At 46.9% G+C, this 13956-nt stretch overlaps 1 protein-coding gene across 3 annotated transcripts; it reads left to right on the top strand.

Annotated features, from left to right (window-relative positions):
* The first annotated feature begins 510 nt into the window (after positions 1 to 510).
* Positions 511 to 12067, top strand: MUL1 (mitochondrial E3 ubiquitin protein ligase 1). 3 transcript variants are annotated; one of them, XM_006132732.5, is made up of 5 exons: positions 511 to 643; positions 2152 to 2286; positions 3280 to 3367; positions 4542 to 4662; positions 9935 to 12067. In XM_006132732.5, exons 2-5 carry the CDS (start codon positions 2167 to 2169, stop codon positions 10662 to 10664), a joined length of 1059 nt encoding a protein of 352 aa, XP_006132794.1. In that variant the 5' UTR covers positions 511 to 643; positions 2152 to 2166; the 3' UTR covers positions 10665 to 12067. The 3 variants fall into 3 exon arrangements, with proteins under 3 accessions (XP_006132794.1, XP_075762362.1, XP_014433867.1); XM_075906247.2 differs by lacking the exon at positions 511 to 643 and adding an exon at positions 1269 to 1479; XM_014578381.4 differs by lacking the exon at positions 511 to 643 and having other exon boundaries at positions 1269 to 2286.
* Positions 12068 to 13956: the final 1889 nt, after the last annotated feature.

The raw sequence follows: 13956 nt of genomic DNA, 5'->3' as shown, positions 1-13956 counted from the left end.
GTATATATTCTGTTTTGTGGAAATCATGCCATTTGTATGTTTACGCAGAAGAGCAGTAAGCTGGGCTCAAGCTATTCCTGCTTAGGGCACCTACTGGGCTAGTACGGCCTCTCAGCTAAATGACTCCTATTTTGCATGCTTTGCGATGAGAGGTGCTTGGTAAATGTATAAGGCAGAGTAGTCTCGCAGGCAGAGCACCAGACGGGGTTTAAGAGACTTGGGTTCTACTCTCTGCTCTGCCGCAGCCCTGCGGGGGGTGACCTAGGCAAGTCGCCCCGCCCCCCCTTCGTGCCTCAGTTTCCCCAGCCATAAACGAAGGCTGATGGCAATGCCGTCCTTTGCACAGCGCCGCGAGGGCTTCCCCTGCAAAGGGATGCTGGGGGCGCGCAGGTGAGCGGCAGAGCTGGGCAGGGACGCCCTGACCCTGGCTCCCATCCCCAGAGAGAGGGGCGGGGGCGGGGGCGGGGGCGGGGAGCTCTGGCCGGGCGGGGCGGTCCCCGCCTGAGAGGGGAGGGGGAGCGGAGAACCCTCTAGCCCCACGCGCTACGGCCCTGCGTCATCTCTATGCTGCTCGCGGATAGAGCGCAGACGTCATCAGACCGCGCCGGAAGAGAAAGGGGCAGGCTTGGCAGGGCGGGGTGGGGTGAGTGTCCTGGGGCACAGAGCGCGGGGCAGGGAGGCCGGCGGCGGCGGCGGCGGCGGGAGCTGCAGGGGATACGCTGCGTGCGCGTGCGGGGCAATAGGAGAGGACGCTTCGGGCTGGATGGGGGAAGGGGTAGTGAAGTGCTGGGGGGAGGCGGAGCTAGGAGGGGCGGTGAGGTGCTGTGGGGAGGCGGGGCTAAGAGGGGAAGGGGAAGGGCGGTGAGGTGCTGGGAAGAGGCGGGGCTAGGAGGGGGAGGGGCGGTGAGGTGCTGGGAAGAGGCGGGGCTAGAAGGGGGAGGGGCGGTGAGGTGCTGTGGGGAGGCGGGGCTAGGAAGGGAGGGGCGGTGAGGTGCTGTGGGGAGGCGGGGCTAAGAGGGGAAGGGGAAGGGCGGTGAGGTGCTGGGAAGAGGCGGGGCTAGGAGGGGGAGGGGCGGTGAGGTGCTGAGGTAGAAGGGGGAGGGGCGGTGAGGTGGGGGGAGGTGGGGCTAGGAAGGGAGGGGCTGAGGTGCTGCGGGGAGGTGGGGCTAGGAAGGGAGGGGCGGTGAAGTGCTGTGGGGAGGCGGGGCTAGGAGGGGGAGGGGCGGTGAGGTGCTGAGGGGTGTAGGGAAGAGTAGGGCTCTTATGGGGGGAAGTTGAGAGATGTGGGGAAGAGTAGGGCTAAGAGTAGGGTAGAACTGAGAGAAGAGTTCTTGGAGGGGGGGGGGTTCCCAGAGGCTTGTGGTCAACATGGTTTGCTCTGCTCTCCTCGCCCTCCTGCCATCATCCCTGCTTTTGCTTGTGCTTATTCAGAGCACATCAGCTGACTCACAGCCAGCAGTTATCAGCTGCTGCCCTAAAGTATACCTCTTGCTACCTGAACCGCTTTCTGCAACCTCCCTTGCCACCTAGATGTCTCAGTGCTTCTGTCTCAGATTGAGACCACTGTAAATCCTTTTCATTAATAAGAGCTGATCCTCCTCTCCAAAGCAGGGTGACATAAAAGCTATTTTGCACAGGAAAGTCTTTTAATAACCCGATCACTATTAACTTAAAAAACAGCAAATGGTCTGGTAGCACTTTATAGACCAGGGGTAGGCAATTTTTGCACAGGGTCCACCCTGGAAGGGGCGGGCCTAAATGGGAAGGGATGGGGCTACCCCACCCCCAAACCATGATTTGGTCTGGGGGTGGAGGAGCCCCTTTGCCGGCAGGGGAACAGCAGGGTATCCATAGGCTGGATCTACCTGCTTTGTGGGCTGGATTCGGCCCGCAGAGGCCCTTTTGCCCACCTCTGCTGTAGACTAACAGAACATGTAGATGGTGGTATGAGCTTTTGTGGGCACAGCTCACTTCTTCAGATGACTGGAGTTTTGAGTTTAGGATGTGCAGGCCCAAAATAAATAGGGGAGAAGGGAGAGGGGGGAAGGAAAAAAATGGAACGGGGTGGGAAACAAGGAGCAGAGGGTATGAAAATATCAAAGGGAAAACCAAATTGTAACCCTTTCTTTTTTTTTAATATGTTTGAACTAGAGCTAAATTGCAGTGATGGAAAGTGGGGGGCGCCCGTCTACTGGCCAAGTTATATTGCTGGCCACTAGTTCGGCTATCACGGCAATTCTGTACTCCATTTACAGGCAGAAATCTAAAGTTGCTAACAGCCTTAAGGTCAGTTGTGTGATCTTTTTACTTTATTACTGAAAAGTATTAACTTTTTCATTTGGTATCTAACACTGTAGTAAAAATAGCAGATTAGAAACTCCATATAAAAGAATAAAGTGTTCTGATGACAATATTTGGTTTATTTGAAGATTTTTTTATTTTAATTGAATATTTCTTTATTTGGCTTTAGAGTGCGTTTTTAGCGCTCCATTTCTTTGAAAGTGAAATACCGCGTATACTCGTTCATAAGATGACTTTTTTTGGAAAAAAATCCCACTGTGAAGAGCGGTGGTTGACTTATGAACGGGTTCTTTCCGTGGCTCGGGAAGCAGCACAGACTGAAGGACTTTCTGGCTGCCAGCATGTAGCCTCTTGGCACCCATTGGCTGCGAACTGTGAAGAGCAGCCAATGGGAGCTGAGAGGCTCTGTACCTGCAGCCTGCACATCTCTCAGCCAGTGCTGACAAGCTTGCTTATAAATGGGTCGGTGACTTTTTCCATTTTCTCTCTAAGTTTGGGGGGGGTTTTCTTATAAATGAACAAGCTTATGTTCGAGTATATATCCTGTTCCCATGTATTTTTCCCCTTTATATATTTTCAATATTTTAAAACTTTTTCAGGGCTTGTTTCACTGTCATAGTTTAAACTAACTATTATGATAGACACTGGGCTAAGAATTTCTAAAAATTTCTCAAGCAGCATTTTTCTTACTTTGCTTATTTGTAAATTTTGATATTATTGATGGAAATATTTTTTATTTGTAAATGTAGGTTAAATTGACAATTACCTATAACAATCTAGCCCTTCAAGCCTGAATATAGTGTCTATTGTAAATTAGCATTGAACGGCCCTCCCTATTCCTCAAAACTCTCCTTTCCCTATCCTCAAGTTTATCTACACAACACAATCTTTAGAAATTAGTCAAGTGAGAAATCTCCTTAACATCTGTTTTATAACATGTTTAGACTACACTGATACACATGGCTCTTTTTTATATAGGGAGCAAAGCAAGTACATTTAGATCAAGACTTGAAGAACATTCTTATGGAAGCACCAGGAAAATGTGTCCCATATGCAGTTATTGAAGGTATTGTGTATAAGTACCTATGTCACTACAGAGTTATAAATGCAGCTTCCAATTACTAACACGGCTACCCCTCTGATACTTTTCATTGTCATCTCTCATGCTGGTTCAGGTAACTAAAGCAGAGGATGGATGAGAAGACACTGAGTCATCTAACAATACTTGCAAGGATAATGAAATTCCATTTCAAGCAATAGGCTCAGTATATACATGTACAAAATAGTTCGTAATGTTTCCAGTGGATTTAATGCCAGACAGACATTTCTGTTCTAATGGAGATCCTTCAATGTAAATCAAGCAGTCTCCCTAAGATAGTGGGTTTTTTTTTGACTATTCTATATCCACCACTTGACACCCCCCCCCCGAGCAGGGGTGGCCAACCCATTTAACAAAGAGAGCCAGAAAAAATGCAAAGAGCCGCACTAGAATTGTCAAGCAAAAAACAAAACAAAACCCCAGAACAGAATTGTCGAGCAAAAACAATAAAAATTAAAAAAAATTAAAAAAAAGTCTGCCCCTTTAAGATGGCCACCATCTTAGGTGCCATTTTTAAAACCCCGCAGCTCTGACCTGGTAAGCGCACGGAAGCAGGGGGCCGAGGGGGAGCCAGCGGGGGGCGAGAGCTGTTGGCTTCACGAGCCGCACTTTTCGGGGGCAAGATCCACATGTGGCTCGTGAGCCGCGGGTTGACCACAGCTGCCCTAGACCTTATTCTAGTTCTGCATTTGGGATACATGCTGACAATTGAGAGCATTAATTAGTGGCAGTGACAGCTACCATGGACCCCTAGGTGAGGTGGGAGGTGGCTCCGTGCTTTGGGAAGGGGCAGAGCTAGGGCGGCCAGCCCTTTGCACTGCCCAGAGCATGTTGCACCGCACCCCCGGCCCTCAGAGCATGTAACATAGCATTCTGACCATGATTTAAAGGGCCTAGGGCTTCTGGCTGCTACCAGAAGGGTAGCCAGAAGCCCTGGGCCCCTTTGAATCACTGGGTCTTTGGGCAACTGTCCCCTTTATCCCTCCTGTCAGTGGGCTTGGCACTAATTCTCTTCTTCTTTAGTTGCATAACTGAGTTAACTCTGGCATTGCTAATTGTATATGTAATAAAAAGTATGTAAAATAATGGTTAACAAATGTTACCTTTACAATTCTTGATAAAATGGTTCTGTATCTTTCAGGTGTTGTACAGTCTGTTAAGGAAACTCTCAGCAGCCAATTTGTGGACAATTGCAAGGGGGTGGTTCAGAGGCTGACACTACAGGAGCACAAAATGGTGTGGAATCGAACAACCCATATCTGGTATGTCTACTTCTCTTGTGGTTTTGAAAACATCCAGACATTTATGCACCACCTGTTGGTTTTATGATGAAGATATCTACCAAAGAAAGTAATTGGGTAGTGAATTAGGTGAGAGAATTTAGGGGTGGGATTTCATATGGTCATGAAGTCTACTGAATATTGCTGTATCTTGTCCTTGACCTTGATTTTGTAGCTCAGTTTTCTTATTGGGAGAGGCAACTACTGGGCAATTTCTTCTGTATAAAGTAACCCGTAAACCCAGGTTACTTAGTAACTAGTTGCGTGAGTATTTTGTTTTCCATGAATTATGGATGCTGTTTCAAAACTAGACAAATACTTTGTATCTGAATGGTCATGTGAGTTATTCAACCTTTAACATGGTCTAGTCAGTATTTGGATGGGTTACTAGCAATGTTTCCTCTAATCTTTTCCATCCCTGTGTGGATTTTTTCATCCATGTGCAGAATAATTTTTATGTGCACCAATGCATGTGCAAATGTGCACCAACAGTAGAAACATAAAACCTAGCTATGGGCATTATGCTAATCTGTTGGGCAGCATTTGAATTTCTCCTGAGTGGCTGCACAAGTGCACAGCTTACAGTGATTACAGATCAATTTTGAATCAAGGTTCTAGTGTCGATTATCAGACTCTTTGTCGCTGGTAATTCTGTCATTTGGATCAAATCTTTAAGTATCACCTCTTTGTTACTAGTATCAGTCGTGGTAGTCTGAATCTGTATAAACAACTAGAAGACCTGTGGCACATTATAGACTAACAGATTTATTGGAGCATAAGCTCTTTGTTACTGGAGATCAAATTACGCTTTTTAAAAGCAATAATATTGTTAATCTTGGTTCTTAGCCAAATTCTATTTATTTTGGTTCCTTAAATTCTTTCTGCTATGAAAACTGAGTATGATGGTAAGTGACACTGCTCTGTAATGTTGCTGTGCAGTGTTAATCAGCTGTTTGGATTAACTTCAGCGGTGAATATGTTTCAGCGTGGGTGAAATCATTCCTGTATATAAAGTTTTAAATGCCTTTAAAGCAGCAATGGGCAACCTAGGCTAATGAGCGGGCCTAACACTCCTTCATTTCAGCGGGCCGCAGGATTGTTGTAACCAAGACAGTCTTCCGGGATAGGGTAGTTTTGCTAACGGGCTCTTGTACATAGAATTTGTGCAGTGTGCCAATTGAACCGTGTTGTTCCTTTGGCCTCAGAGGGAGTACCGGTTCTCTCAGTCAATAATGTGTGCAGTCAGCACGCGTACCACTTCACGTGTCCTTGGTTTATGTGCATGTCATGTTAGTAATTCTGGTAAGAAAAAAACTCCATAAAATAAGCAGAATCTGGCAACCCTGCATGTGGGCAACAGTGAACAAATTGTCTTGTGGGCCACATATAGAAGCCCAAAGAGCTGCATGTGGGCTGCAGGTTGCCCACCCTTGCCTTTAAAGTATTTGGGTATGTCTACACTACCCCGCTAGTTCGAACTAGCGGGGTAATGTATGCATACCGCACTTGCTAATGAAGCCCGGGATTTGAATTTCCCGGGCTTGATTAGCATAAGCGGGGAGCCGCCATTTTTAAATCCCCGCTGCTTCGAACCCCGTGCAGCGCGGCTACACGGGGCTCGAACTAGGTAGTTCGGACTAGGGTGCCTAGTCCGAACTACCGGTACACCTCGTTTCACGAGGAGTAACGGTAGTTCGGACTAGGCACCCTAGTCCGAACTACCTAGTTCGAGCCCCGTGTAGCCGCGCTGCACGGGGTTCGAAGCAGCGGGGATTTAAAAATGGCGGCTCCCCGCTTATGCTAATGAAGCCCGGGAAATTCAAATCCCGGGCTTCATTAGCAAGTGCGGTATGCATACATTACCCCGCTAGTTCAAACTAGCGGGGTAGTGTAGACATACCCTTTCTGTTTTGAAGGTCATGTACATGTCATGAATACTTTTCAATAAGATTTAATGTCTTCCATCCCCCTTCCCATATTAGATCTTTCTTTAGGAGCTGAAAACTTTTCACTCTCAAACCCATTTTCTTTTCTTTTCTTTTTTTTTTTTTCCTTTTTTTGTTTGAGATGAGCGGGTAGAGTGCACTGGAGGTGGTAATTGAGAACGAAGACACCTGTAAATGCTCAATTTCTGCACAAATTGATGTAAATAGGTCAGGTTTTTAGGCCTGCCAACTTTATTAGTTCTTTTTAACAGCTACTGCACTATTTTGGAAGTTTTTTGATACAATCGATGATGCTTTTGTTCTTAAGTCCTTGGCAGTGGAGCGGTGGGAATGGCAAAGCCTTAACATAGCCTGAACTATCATTAGCTGTGAGCCTTGTAGAGCATTCTCTCTGAGTCTGACCATTTTTCAATAAAATCATAAAAAATTAGTGTTGGTGAACTGAAGTGTGCAGCAAACAGTTACATTCTTCACCTACTTTTGAATTCTATTGGATTTTAACAGTTTACATTGGGGAGGGTATTTCACTCTATAGCCATGGGGAAAGTCATTATTACAAGCCGTTGAAACTTTGGGGTGGGGATTAAGAGTGGATGATTTCATGTAACTGGCCTACTCAGAATGCATGAAACTATTGGGTGTATGAAGCAGAAGTGTCTTGGGGGGGTGGGATTCTCTAAAACTAAAATTGCTGCAGTATTTATGGAGCCTGCATAAAGATTTCAAGATCAGGATGTGCTGTGACCCTCATGTATCTGCTAAAATACAGGCAGTCCCCGAGTTACGCGGATCCGACTTACGTCGGATCCGCAGTTACGAACGGGGCCCTTCCTCTCCCTGGTCTTCAGCAGACCAGGGAGAGGAAGCAAAGCGGCGGAACACGCGAGCAGCGGACAGGGCTGTCCGCTGCCCACGTGCTCCGCGGCTTGGCTCTGCTTTGCTCTGCTTTGCCCCCCCCGTCCCCCTGGTCTGCAGACCAGGGGGACAGGGGGGACAAAGCAGAGCAAAGCAGAGCCAAGCCGCGGAGCGCGCGGTCAGCTGACAGCCCAGACGCGTCTGGGCTGTCAGCTGGCCGCTGCTCCGCGGCTTGGCTCTGCTTTGCCCCCCCCCCCGTCCCCCTGGTCTGCAGACCAGGGGGACGGGGGGGCAAAGCAGAGCAAAGCCGCGGAGCACGCGGGCAGCGGACAGCCCAGACGCGTCTGGGCTGTCCGCTGCCCACGTGTTCCGCCGCTTTGCTCCCCGTCCCCCTGGTCTACAGACCAGGGGGACGGGGAGCAAAGCAGAGCAAAGCCACGGAGCCCGAGGGCAGCAGGACAGCCACGGCGCGTCTGGGCTGTCCCGCTGCCCCCGTGCTCCGCGGCTTTGCTCCGGACACCTGTGGTACAGCAGCTGGGGCGCTGCCAGTTGGTCCTGTAGTGCCGCTCTGGGCGCTACTGGACCAACCGGGCAGCACCCCAGCTGCTCTGCCCCAGGCGTCCTGATTCAGCCACTGCTGGTCAGTTTCAGCAGCGGCTGAATCAGCACGCCTGGGGCAGGCAGCTGGGGTGCTGCTGGGTTGATCCAGTAGCGCCGAGGAGCGGCGGCGCTACTGGACCAACCCAGCAGCACCCCAGCTGCTCTGCCCCAGGCGTCCCCAAGTCAGCCGCTGCTGAAACTGACCAGTGGCTGACTACAGGAAGCCCCTGCCCCGGGTTTCCTGGAATCAGCCGCTGATCAGTTTCAGCAGCAGCTGACTTGGGGATGCCTGGGGTTCTTAAGTTGAATCTGTATGTAAGTCAGAACTGGCGTCCTGATTCAGCCGCTGTTGAAACTGATCAGTTTCAGCAGCGGCTGAATCTGGACACCAGTTCCGACTTACATACAGATTCAACTTAAGAACAAACCTACAGTCCCTATCATGTTCGTAACCCGGGGACTGCCTGTACTGTGAACATAGATAATTATGCTAATTCAAGCTAGCAAGTTTAAAAGCATTTGTCAGCAGCTGTAAATTGTTCAGTTTGAACAATGGTTGCAACCTGGCAATATTCTCCAGATGTTAAAATAAGTTCTTAATAATAGACCTACAAATATAATTCAAATGATAAAATCTGTGAGAACATGACTCCCTGACTCAGTACCTGGAGAAGGAATAGGAAGTCGCATTGTCAATTGAACCTGCTGAAACCGGATCATTGCTCTGCTTTCTGAGCCTAAACAAAGCCCCACTTAATCGGGTTACATTTATTAAAATTGCTTGTATGCCATGCAGTGTTTCTTGCTGCATAACATTTTGTCAAAGTTGGAAACCTATTTGGAAGATTAGATGGAATTCGATATGTCTGAGTGTCATTTTCATGCCAACGGAAGTACAGTGTCTGCTTCCTTGTAATGGAGCTAAGCAGAAGTGTATGCATTTAAAACAGGGGCTTACTGAGAACCCCAGGCAACACTGCTACAGAAAGAAACAGCTTTAGAGTTATTTTGACCTAGAGACACTTTTGCTAAGACATGTGATAAACAGGATTCAAGTAGTACGAGTGCTTGGTTCAATAATCCAATTGGTTGTAATCTAATGAAAAGGAGGGTGTTTCCAAGAGGGCCAAATACTGCAGAAAGTTTCAGTGGCATTAATAGCATTAAGGTCCTTTTTCCAGGGGCAGTGAATGTAATATTTTGTACTACTTTACCACCTTTTGCCTAGGGATCTGAAAGTTCTTTGCAGATATTGATTAGTTGAGCTTAACAACACTGTAGTGTGCTATTGCAAGTATGTGAGAGGAAGGAAGCTTTGTTGATTTAACTTATGTAGCGCTAAATGCTGATAAAGATTTTTTTCCCCTGGCTGTGGATAGAATCAACTTTCAGTGTGTATTTTAACAACTTTTTAAGACTCATAGAATAATAGAGGGACAGAAGATATTAAATCTTACTAAAAAGTACCCATGACAAGTACATGCACCTTCAAAATAGACATAGTTTAAAAATAGTGGTGGGTAACCTGCAACCCGCAGGCCACATACAGCCCTTTGGACTTCTTTGTGCATGTGCAGGTGCATGATGTGCATGTCATGTTAGTATTTTTGGTAGGAAAAAAACCACATGGATGGAAACAAGCAGAATCTGGCAATGCTGCATGTGGGCAACTGTAAACAAGTTGTCTCGAGGTAGATGGAGTGTTTACAACAAAGCAGATTGAACACCTATTTCACCACTAGTCCTTAATTAGGGGAAAGTGGCTTGAGTTTTTCTTTATCACATGTTCCAGCTGATGGCAAAATGTATATGCCTGGATTTGCTTTATTTCTCACTCACTTATCTTCCCCCAGGAATGACTGTGAAAAGATCATCCACCAGAGAACCAACACAACACCCTTTGACTTAGTGCCTCACGAGGACGGTGCCAACATCACAGTAAGGGTGGTAAAGCCCCTGGATTCTGCAGAACTCAGCTTGGAGACGGTATACGAAAAGTTCCATCCCTCTATTCAATCCTTCACGGATGTGATTGGCCATTACATTAGCGGAGAACGTCCCAAAGGCATTCAAGAAACTGAAGAAATGCTGAAGGTTGGAACAACATTAACGGGAATAGGAGAGTTGGTCCTAGACAACAACACTATCAAGTTGCAGCCCCCCAAGCAGGGGATGCAGTATTATCTGAGCAGCCTGGATTTTGATTCCTTGCTGAAGAAGCAAGAATCAAGTGTCAAACTCTGGAAAATCCTGACTGTCATTTTCGGCTTTGCAACCTGTGCCACGCTCTTCTTCATTCTGAGGAAGCAGTACCGGCAGCTTCGAGAAAAGCAGCGCCTGAAACAGATACAAGATGAATTCAGGAAGACTCAGGAGCAGCTAAGGAATGACATGAACACAGAGGGTGGGGAGACTACAAAAAATGCCTGTGTCATCTGTCTGAGTAACATTAAGTCCTGTGTCTTTCTAGAGTGTGGGCATGTCTGCTCATGTGATGAGTGCTACCAGGCACTTCCAGATCCAAAGAAATGCCCTATTTGTAGGCAGGAGATTGCTAGAGTAGTTCCTTTGTACAACAGCTAAATGATTGTGGCTTTGGAGCTGTCTGCAAAAATGTTTCCCCTCTTAAGGGGTTTTCTCAAGTCCTCTAGCTCATAGGCCTGACTGACAACTTGGACAGGTGCTGTTCCCTGTGATGGGGAGCAGGGTGAAATTTGTTATGAGAAGAGTTAGGGTGTGGGGCTATCTTGTTCTCCAAAACTCAACAGTAGAGGCAGAACTGGCCTAAAGGTTATAACTTAAAAGCTAATCCTGAAGGGTGTAAAAGCCAATGAATGCATTAGGTTTCCTTTGGACTACACCCTCATAGACTTTGAGGATGATTTATGCAACCTCCAAAAAAGAAGTTTCTATAAGGCTGGTGAGTTAATATGTTTATCTGCACTTTCAATCCCTTGTGTTTATTAGAGTCATTATCTCCATATCTTCTTATTTTTGCACTTGTGTTATTGGTTTATTGTAACTGGACCTGCAGTTACTAGTGATTGAAATACCTGGGCTAGAGAAAGCTTTAGTCTGAAATGGCCCATAGACTGCAGGATTAAAATGGTGCTAGAGCCTGAATTTAGCATTAGGGATTTATGGCCTTTTACAAAGATTCATATGAATGGAACTACTTTAATGAAATACTTTAGAGTGAGCAGTTATGTTTCCATTGCAATATGGGGTTGTTTATTAAACCTTTCTCCGTGGCATTGGAAAGCCATAAATAACTACGTCATGCTAGCACACAAAAAACAGACAGTCAGATTCACCTGTCTGACTTCATTGTCCGTGTTTGAGTTGGATGCAAAAGAAAGGGTGAAAAGTAAATTTGACTTAGATTATTAAAAGTTAAATGCATCTTAAGATGGTAATAATGCACATAAGACATTTTCTCTCTCATAAATTTTTATTTTGACCATGTCCCTTATTTTAATACATGAGACTGATAATGATGTCAGACACGCTAGGAGTTGGAATGGAGATTGAATAAGGAGGATGAGATTGCTATTTTAGCTTTTGGAATCAGACTCCAAAAGTATCTGTCTTTGAGAGTTCAGAATAAATGTTGTTACTTCACATAGATAACTCAGGACTTGACAAAAGCAATACGATGACACTCCTCTGGAGTCTTGTGTTATATTCTTTTGTTTTCTGTTTGTTCAGACACATATACAAACTGGCCAAGCAGTGTCGTGACAATAGACAGTGTTTGGTTATAAAGTAAAATCTTGAGTGGAATTAAATTTTTTTTAATGTCATGTACTTTATAATACACCGTTCTGCCTTTTTCCTTTCACTGATTTAACGTGCTGATTTTAAGTGGTGGTCAACCCACAAAGTGCTGGTCATCCTCAGGACTATTTTGCAAAATTTGTGAAACAAAGGGATGTATTGCATATTTGTGCATTGACCGCAACATAAATAAAGCTTTGCTGATTACACCTGTGCGCCTCTTTATGTATAGTATACATGATGAGAAATAAACATTTATCTTCAAAAAGAAAGCAAAAATCTCTTTCGCTTCCCCAAATTTCATATTAAATAATAAATAGCGGCTGTTCTTGAGCAGAATATAAAGACTTCCTGGTCAGGGTGAGCCTAAGGCCAATATTTATGTTGGAGAACATCAGATCTTCAGTAAACACATTCAGTGGATATATTATGTTTTTGTACATTCAAAGTATTTTGAGATATTGTTAGCTATGAAGGTTGTTTCCCACTCTGTCGCTTCGAGTGCAGAAGGTGGGCATCTGCAAGAGCAGGCCTGCACAACTCGGAAAGCGGCGAGGGCCATATTACTCCAAAGAAAACCGCTGCAGGCTGCAAGAGTAGGTTGGGGGCTGATACTTTATTAAGAATTTTTCAATTAAATCACACAGTTTTTTAAATTATTTTAATTTTTATTTATGAATACAGAGTGCCCATCCCTTCCCCTTGCCTGCGGCCTCGCCACCGGGAGAAGCGTGAGAGGATTAAGGGGCAGTGTTGGGAAAAGGGGGCGCCCACTCCCTCCACCTCAGCTCCAGGCGGGGGGGAGCGGCCAGCCCTCTCCCTACTCCGGACCCCCCTCCGCACTGAGGAGCAGAGGTGGGGAGCGGAGATGCTGCTTCTGCTCCCTCTTTCCTCTCATTCCCCCCGCCGGAGCATTTTCTTTTTAACTGGTCTGGCCTTCCAACTCCCCTCCCCCCCCTTTCATGTAGCATGGTGGGCCCCTCTCCCCGCCCAGCCTCACCTGCTAGCACCGGGATCTGGGACTTGTGCAGCAGCAGGCGCCTGGAAGCAGCGCCTCGGCACTCGGCTGAGCATGCCTTGGGCACGGGGTCCAGGTAGACCGGGGCAATCCCCTGGCTGGATAGGCACACGGCACAGTGCGAGCCCGGCCCCAGTGTGCTCCCAGTCTCTCTGCCCCCCCATGGCGGGCAGGGGAGACCCGGGGTTGGGGAGTCCCGTCCACGTGGCAGCGCAGCAGGCGTGCACTGCGTGGCAGAGCGACTCTGGGTTCTGGGGTGTTTTCACCTCCCCCCCCCCAGAGGTTGGCACCCCGGGCAGCTGCCCACCTAGCCTGCCCCTTAATCCAGTCCTGGTCATGGGCTGCACAGTGAGCCCCTGCGGGCCGCATGTTGTGCAGACCTGTGCAAGAGACTTTTAAATACCCTGGCACTAAAGGCTTCTGCAAATACTCTACCACTAAAGGCTTCTGCTTAAAAACTTCTGTAGGTCACAGATTCCTTGACCTTGAGTGGTATGCTGCCACCACCCAAATGCAAAAAACCCTTTGAGAACCCAGAAAGACACACTTGGGAATTTCTTCCTGTGGAGTAACTCCAAGTTTTTTAACCCTCCCTCTGGAGAGAGCTTGAAAACAAACTGAAATATCTTAATAGCTGACCTTTCAGTCTCAGGCACATGTACACAGAACCTCCTGCCTGGGACCCAGGATTCGGATCATAGTCTTAAAAAGGGGATTTAACAAACGACATACTTGGTAAAGCATGCTTGATTGTTAGCTGTTACAGAGCAACTGAAAAAAGGCAGATTAAGAACACAGAGATTTGTTTCCCTGGGATTCAGTTAAAATTTACAGTGTATAGGGGAGGGAGGTACATCAGCACAGAGGAGTTCAACAAACTCCAAAATAAAGGAAATAGCCTGATTGCATCTGACTAAACATTCTCTGATTTACTCATATATCTGTTGTTCCAAGGTTTAGTCCTTCCTGAGGCCTGGATAACACTGGAAATTCCATGCCTTGTTTCTGGCTTAACTCATCTATCCCAGCTCATCTCTGATCACACAAAAGACTGCAGCAGGGAGGCCCTGCTTTTCAATT

The sequence above is a fragment of the Pelodiscus sinensis genome, chromosome 24 (assembly GCF_052426305.1).
Source record: "Pelodiscus sinensis isolate ZL-2025 chromosome 24, ASM5242630v1, whole genome shotgun sequence".
Classification (NCBI taxonomy): domain Eukaryota; kingdom Metazoa; phylum Chordata; order Testudines; family Trionychidae; genus Pelodiscus; species Pelodiscus sinensis.
Note: the sequence above shows the minus strand (reverse complement) of the source record. Positions and strands in the feature narration are given on the sequence as shown.